The following is a 7,283-nucleotide window of genomic DNA, read 5'->3' on the forward strand; positions in this document are numbered from 1 at the left end:
AATTTATTCGTTTGGAACTGAAGTCCAATAAAATTTGATCCTCACTGAAAATTAAACTCTCTATATATCTTCACATTCACTTCTCACAATTCAGATTCAGTTCTCAAATTCAATTTCAAGTTACTGAGACAGACATCCGGGTAGTTGGAGGATGAAGGAAGAGCAATCGAGCGCAGATCGATAGATAGCGTTCATTGGCGCACAGGACTCCTCTTGGGCCAATCAGCACCAATGTTTTGGAGCACAGGGCGTTACCCGCCATGAAACAAAGAAGTGCTTGCCTGACTTGCGTGACCACCACCATGGATTCGGCTGGGACAAATACGGTAATGACATTTTTTTTTTTACGATCTAACGATCTTTTGTTTAACTGTTGTTAATGTTATAGCTATTTTGTAGAAACAGGGGAAATTAAATCTTTCTCCCGACGTTGCAAACACAGTAGCTATAATCCCACGTTTTTATGGTAGCCTACTAGCTCTGGTAACAACATTTTTGCCTGGTGTTTATTATTTCTAAGCGTTTGCCTCTTCCTCCGGTGAAAATGTTGTTGCAAACGTAGCTAGTGTTAGCCGCCGCCAAGTAGACTGGTCATGTCTTCAGTGTGATTTTTTTTTTTCCCGATAACTTCTCCTCGTGGTTGTCATTGTCAGAGTAACGTTACTGCTTACTGAGGGAGAGAGAGAGAGAGTAGTAAGCCTGTAAGTTATGTGTCGCTGTGTTTGGCAGGTGCTAGCATAATGTAAGGCCATAAACTTCAGGGCAATTACACCATAGCACTAGCCCTATTCATTTGAATTGAATGCATAAGTTAGCTAATTCCGTTTGACTAGAACACAAAAATAGCACATTTACACTTCGAAAGAAAGCGATACAGCTTCCTGCACAACAGAGCAGTGCAAGTGGCTGATGCCATCACATGTAAAAAAGGTAAGGTGACACTGTATTTTCTGGACACTGTGTAACTGTAGGCTAAATTATGATGTTAAATTAATGTTTATATTGTGCCCCTTTGGTTACTTCATCAGGCAGATTGCTTGTCTTCATCTACATTTCATCTTCTTTTAGGGGATTTTCATTATATTCCATCATACCTAATGTTGGGGATTATTAAATTATTTCTATTCTATATTCTGCCTTAATATGTGTAGCTTGTGACAATGTGGTCAGTCACAATTTCCCTGTTGGACAAAGAGAAGCTAAGACAGCAAAGACCCACAAACACAGTTTGGCATCTCAATCCTGTGATATAGCCTTACCTGTTTTGCTCACGGCCATAGGATAAACGGCAGATTTATACTGCATATAGATATGTTATGGTTATGGACCACAGAAATGTGGACTTAATGATCTTCTTTGTGTTAACTTATTTTCAGATTCCTGCTGCTCCAGTAGCTCTGATCGACTTCTCCTCTGCTAAAGCCAAAAAAAAAAAAGCTTGACCGTTCTATTGATGGCAGGACAACTGAAAACCAGGTTGGGAAATCACTTTCATGCCCAAGAGTGAAGAGAGGGTCAGAAACATATGCTAGTTTTTTTTGAGACTTTAAGCAAAAACTGTCCAAGGAGTGCAGCACTGATGGCTAGGGAGCCTTACTACAAAGAATTCATCCCCAAATCTAGTATGCTTCCTAAAACTGTTCTTGAATACAGAACACCAGAGACTCTGCAGCTACCCCCCAAAGAGCTTGGAGAGCTATGCCAGGTATTCCAGCTAGAAGAGCTCATCATGTCCCAGGTCCAGGCTGTAGAGAGTGCAACTCGAAGTCAGAGTGCAAGCAGGATTTGGTTTAGGCAAAGAGCTGGACGCATAACTGCTTCCAAGCTGAAACAAGCTATTAAGACCAACCCACAGCAACCATCCAAGAGCTTGATCAAGGCCATATGCTACCCAGAAGCATATAGGTTCACCACAGCCGCTACAAGGTATTTAGGGTTTGAATTAGGGTAAGGCAGAGGTAAGGCCGCGTGTAAACAGTGTTTATGTCCAGAAAAGAAACACTGACAACAGAGGGTATAATTTGGATAAAAAGAAGCTTGTCTATTTAGTAAATGTATCTTACTGATGGAATATTAAATGAAATGTATAGTAACACATTGCTTTGGTGCACGTTAGTTATTAGTTATAGGGTTATAAGACTATGGTTATGCAGGAGTAGAACTAAGTATAGGGGTTAGGGAAATGGCATTTAAATCACTGAACTGGCTCTACACATCCAATACTAAGTAATCATTTCCTTTTCATGTTTTGCATGTGTACTGTGTACAGTTATGGATGCAAACATGAAGCACAAGCCAGAGGAGTCTATGAGAAGCTGATGGGTCGGGAGCATGCAGGCTTCTCCTGTATGGACAGTGGTCTCTGGCTGAACCCCAAGTGGCCATACATGGGGTCCTCCCTGATGGGATTGTTGCTTGTGACTGTCACGGAACTGGCATCTGCGAGATTAAGGTAATATTACAGTCTCAGTTGTAGTAAAGTCCCTAAATCTCGAGTCTGAGTCGTGTCTCAAGTCCTAAACTGAGCAAAAGGCAGAAAATATATTTGTTAATCTATTGTTCACGTGTCCTTCTCTCTGTGATTTTAGTGTCCACACTCTCACCAAGATGAAGCCAATCTGCGCTTGTGTGCTGGGGAAAAGGGCTTCTGCCTCATCAATGATGGGGATAATCTCTTCCCCTTGATGTTCGTAATAGCGACTGCTTGTTGACTTTTAAAACGCGTCTTAAGACATATCTTTTTATACAAGCTTTTTTATAACATATTGTATTGAGTTTTTAATGCACTTTATCTGTATGCGGCTTGTTTGTTGTGTGTATTGTCTTATGCAGTGACCTGTATATTGCTTGTGAGGTGACCTTGGGTGTTATGAAAGGCACCATTAAATAAAATGCATTATTATTATTATTATGTCATGCTGGACCGGACACATGACTACTACTACCAAGTTCAGGGACAGCTTCACATTGTAGACGCTGAGTACTGTGATTTTGTTGTGTAGAACCACAATGACATTTTTGTTGAAAGGATTTTGCCCGATCTTGAACTTTGGGATGATGTTATCCCTAAAGTTGAGTGCTTTTTTAGAAACGGTATACTTCCAGAAATATTGGGACAGCAAGTTACAAACTCACATGTGTAATGTAATGAAAGGATCCAGGCACTCTTGAAAGTGGGCTGTGTGATATTGCTGTTATATCAGTATGGTTGTATGAGACAAGATTACATTTTGACTATTGTTATGAGTGTTGGTCTTTGTGAGTTCTGGTTGTTGTATAATTTAAATGAAAAGATTAAATGCCATTGAGAAGACAGAATTATACATGGTGGTTTATTTACAAGATTAGATTTTTCAACAATTGTTATAATAACAAGAACATGGTGTGCAATAACAGATTAGAATCCATTTCATTACATATAATACAAATAGCCAGTACAATTGGACTAGTGGATAAAAGTATTACACTTGTTGAAAACATATTAACAGACTGATATGTGTCGGGGCTCAGGTACTACTACTCCCTGTCCTCTTACTTATCATCATCATCAGAGCCAAGAAGCAGGGATCAGGTATTGGACACTACATGTGTGAGGGCTCAGGTACTGGACTGACTGATTATTATCCCTCTCCCTCCTTACTCCAATGGGACAATAGACTCCGAAAGATTAGACAAGCGCTAGGGCAACCTAAAAAGCCCCAATGAAGTCCATATTAGACTACCGGTAACTTAATAAGCATTACTAAGTAAATGAGCATTTAATGACAACCTAATGCTATATAAACACAGACACAAAAAACACGTTGGCTAGCTAACATACCTCCGACGAAGTGGTCGCTGCAGACACGGGCATTAACAGACTCTGCTCCTCCCGACCGCAGACGTACGTTCAAAATCTACTCTATAAAAACCCTTTCCCTTTTCTCGATTAGAACGATTGGAGCAGCCGTAAACTACACAAAACATTGGCATTTTGCCAGACGGCAGATCCTCAGCTATTTCACTTCCTGCCCTCCATCTGAATTGCGCGCTCTCGCGATGCAGCAGCGTGACGTCACGTGAAACCAACCAATGAACGCTATCTATCGATCTGCGCTCGATTGCTCTTCCTTCATCCTCCAACTACCCGGATGTCTGTCTCAGTAACTTGAAATTGAATTTGAGAACTGAATCTGAATTGTGAGAAGTGAATGTGAAGATATATAGAGAGTTTAATTTTCAGTGAGGATCAAATTTTATTGGACTTCAGTTCCAAACGAATAAATTCAATTTCAAATGATACAATTCAGATTCAGTTTTTGAATAAATTCAGTTTTAATTAAACAATACAATTTCAAATTATGTGATTCAAATTCAGTTTTTCAATGCAATTATTCAAGTTTAGCCATTCAAATTCAAATATAAATGGTTCAAATTCAGTTTCTGGTGGCACATATTTCAGCCCATAGGAGATCTTTACTAAACCAAGTATATGAACAATCTTTATCATGCATAAACCTGTAAGCATCCAAAAGAGAAAGGTTACTACAAAATCTGAACTGAAGTTATTACCGATAATATGTGAAAGTTTAGGTACACCTGCCAGGTGCTTTGAAATGATGCAACAAGAGTTTGTGGATATTTATTGATGTAATAATGTGATTTGGACTAAACATTTTACTTGATTTGATCATTTGGACATTTGACAATGAAACAACACCGTTTTTGTCGGGAAGTTATGGCTCAGTGTACAACTATGAGGCATCATAGGTGAGTTGCCTAAATTTTGTTATTGGTTGTTTATATGTTGGTGGTCTGACAAAGATATAGATTGTACCTGCTGCTGTGATTGTATCTTAAAATGGTTTATATCAATAGAAAATCAAGAAATGTAGCTTTCCAAAGATATGTGGCATGTGTACCAATGTAACACACAGCTGTTTTGTTTATCGCATACTTTTATTTTGTACATTTAAGGGCCCGTCCGCGGGCCTAGATTTCCATGGTGTTAAGGAAATAAAATACTCTTTAAACTACAGCATAAATGCACAACAGTTTGGTTTGCAGCTGTCACTTTTAGAAATAACAAAATTCGACCAGGATGCCGGGCCGCTATTCCCTTCAAGTGCCGAGGTCCAGGGAAGCCGAGCCGCTCAAGTGATGTCGACGTGCCTCGGACCAAGGATGGGAATGCGTTGCAGCCGCCAGGACCCCGTCCACTATCACTTGAACCTTACCCTGTTTTCACTACTCTTCCTACACATAGCACTTTCCAAGCATTTTCAACCCCTTTGTTTGGACTCTTTCACCTTGGTGCACTTTATCCCCACTTTTCTGTTGTTTATTTAAATAAATGCCTTTCCGAGGCCTGAGGCCACACCCACTGTGTCCATTTCTTACTCACCCCAACACACAGTGTTGTCAGATTTGACTGCTTATTTGAAACATCTTCTTTCTTGACTGACCATTTTGGAGATTTCGGTCTTTCCACTTTCAAGTCGATAGGAGTTGCACTTTCATGACACTTGTTGACATAGAAAAATAGCTGCCAAAACTGCCCAAGAGTGTCCAAAAACGGCCTCCGAGTGGTCTGACTTACCTTGAAAAAGACACTTTGTTGAAAGGATCCAGAAATATGTCTGGACCGTTCTAATTCCTTTGTTTTTGTTTACATTCATGAAATAGTCTATAGAATACGGTTGCCACTCTTGTAAATAACCGAAATGTGTGTGAATGTAACAGTATTAAGCACTCAAAACAGGTCTGACAACAGAATTTGGCTGCTGTGGCCTATTTTGTTATAAAACTTTTGAATGTATTGCAGTGCAGTTAGATTCCTTCTGTAGATTTTGTTCAGAAGAGGAAGAAAATATTATGCATTCATTTTGGTATTGTTTGGAGTTGAATAGATTCCTTTTATGCTGCCTTTGTGTGCTTTTTGAGGGTTCAAAGTTCTGGCCACCATTCACTTGCATTGAATGGACCCACAGAGCAGAAATATTCTTCTAAAAAACATACACAACTGGGATGGCATGAGGTTTTTTTGGGTGAACTATCCCTTTAAACTCTCCAGAGGATTCTGTGCAACTGGATCAAGTTTTTTTTATTTTTTTTGCATACCTTTAATATTAATGGGCTAAAATTCAGTTTGATTAAATGTCTTCTTTGTGGAATTTTATTTTTGACCAAATTGTGGGCATTTCTTTTTTTTTTATTAATGAGTGATTATAAGATGATCTTTCATGCACAAGCTTTATTGGCTTCATCTACAATCTCTTTTTTTTTAAAAGCTGGTTTGATAGATTTATAGTTTTAGTCTATCAGTTGTTTAACTCTCAGGGATACCTTATGACCCATGACAAATGTATTTTGCACTTTAATGTTCCTGTGACTCACGGGAATTCTCTCTTGTATTGAGAAGTGGAACTCTTCAATAGCATATGCGGAAGTAAACCAGCTTTAATATATTTCCTAAGCGTGAGTCGGCAGCTTTGTGCGAGTTTTCTGCCATTCTTAAAACAAAATAAGAGACATAAGACTGAACATCACACCCTCCTCCACATATGTTCTGCTGGTCTGACTACATGTCATGTTTTAATCCATTCACAGCGATTTCTCTCTCTTCTCTGCTGGAAATTGAAAATAAGATGAAGCCTACTGTCTCTACATTTGACATAATTCCTCCCTGGCTTTTTAAACATATTTTTAAGTCAATTTGACAAAACCTTTAGATTTGATCAACAAAAGTCTTGAATTAGGAACTGCACCTGATCATTTGAAACATGCCTCTGTTCAGTCACTGCTTAAACGAACAAATTTAAACCCAACAACTTTCTCAAATTTCAGACCTGTCTCTACTGGAGAAGGCAGTTTTTTAGCAAATGTACAATTCCATGGAAGAAAATGACATGTGAAATGTTTCAACCAGGCTTCAGAAGACACCAGCACTGGTTAAGGTGTTAAATTATGTACTGTTAACAGTACAGTGATCGGGCAGTGATCAGTCTGTGGTGTCAGCATAAAGTCCAAAACCACTGGTACTATTGGGACGAATAAGAGCCAGAGGGGTTTAAAAACAATAACCCAGGATTAAAAGTGTTGCTAATCATATATTATATTTGAATACTATTATTAAATATCAGCATTAATTATTAAATATATTTAAATTAATTTATCAAATATGAGATAGTGACAGGCTTTGAGCATTTTCTGTCATCTGGTGAAAATAAAAATAATACATGAAATGAAATAACACTATCAAGGGGCCAAGTGTTATTTCATTTTATTGAATTGAAAGAAAAAAT

At 38.6% G+C, this 7,283-nt stretch overlaps 1 protein-coding gene across 2 annotated transcripts; it reads left to right on the top strand.

Moving 5' to 3' along the window:
• Positions 1-267: 267 nt before the first annotated feature.
• On the top strand, positions 268-2,961 carry LOC127650456 (uncharacterized). 2 transcript variants are annotated; one of them, XM_052135902.1, is made up of 4 exons: positions 268-326; positions 1,377-1,926; positions 2,270-2,452; positions 2,589-2,961. In XM_052135902.1, exons 2-4 carry the CDS (start codon positions 1,526-1,528, stop codon positions 2,683-2,685), a joined length of 681 nt encoding a protein of 226 aa, XP_051991862.1. In that variant the 5' UTR covers positions 268-326; positions 1,377-1,525; the 3' UTR covers positions 2,686-2,961. The 2 variants fall into 2 exon arrangements, with proteins under 2 accessions (XP_051991862.1, XP_051991863.1); XM_052135903.1 differs by having other exon boundaries at positions 1,377-1,476.
• The last annotated feature ends 4,322 nt before the right edge of the window (positions 2,962-7,283 follow it).

The sequence above is a fragment of the Xyrauchen texanus genome, chromosome 10, assembly GCF_025860055.1.
Source record: "Xyrauchen texanus isolate HMW12.3.18 chromosome 10, RBS_HiC_50CHRs, whole genome shotgun sequence".
NCBI lineage: Eukaryota > Metazoa > Chordata > Actinopteri > Cypriniformes > Catostomidae > Xyrauchen > Xyrauchen texanus.

What these genes read in the sequence shown, in the direction of transcription:
- LOC127650456 (XM_052135902.1), top strand. Translation starts at nt 1,526, where the DNA reads ATGCTAGTTTTTTTTGAGACTTTAAGCAAAAACTGTCCAAGGAGTGCA. An exon ending in TTCACCACAGCCGCTACAAG is followed by an intron (nt 1,927 to 2,269) that starts GTATTTAGGGTT and finishes TACTGTGTACAG; the next exon opens with TTATGGATGCAAACATGAAG. An exon ending in CTGGCATCTGCGAGATTAAG is followed by an intron (nt 2,453 to 2,588) that starts GTAATATTACAG and finishes CTGTGATTTTAG; the next exon opens with TGTCCACACTCTCACCAAGA.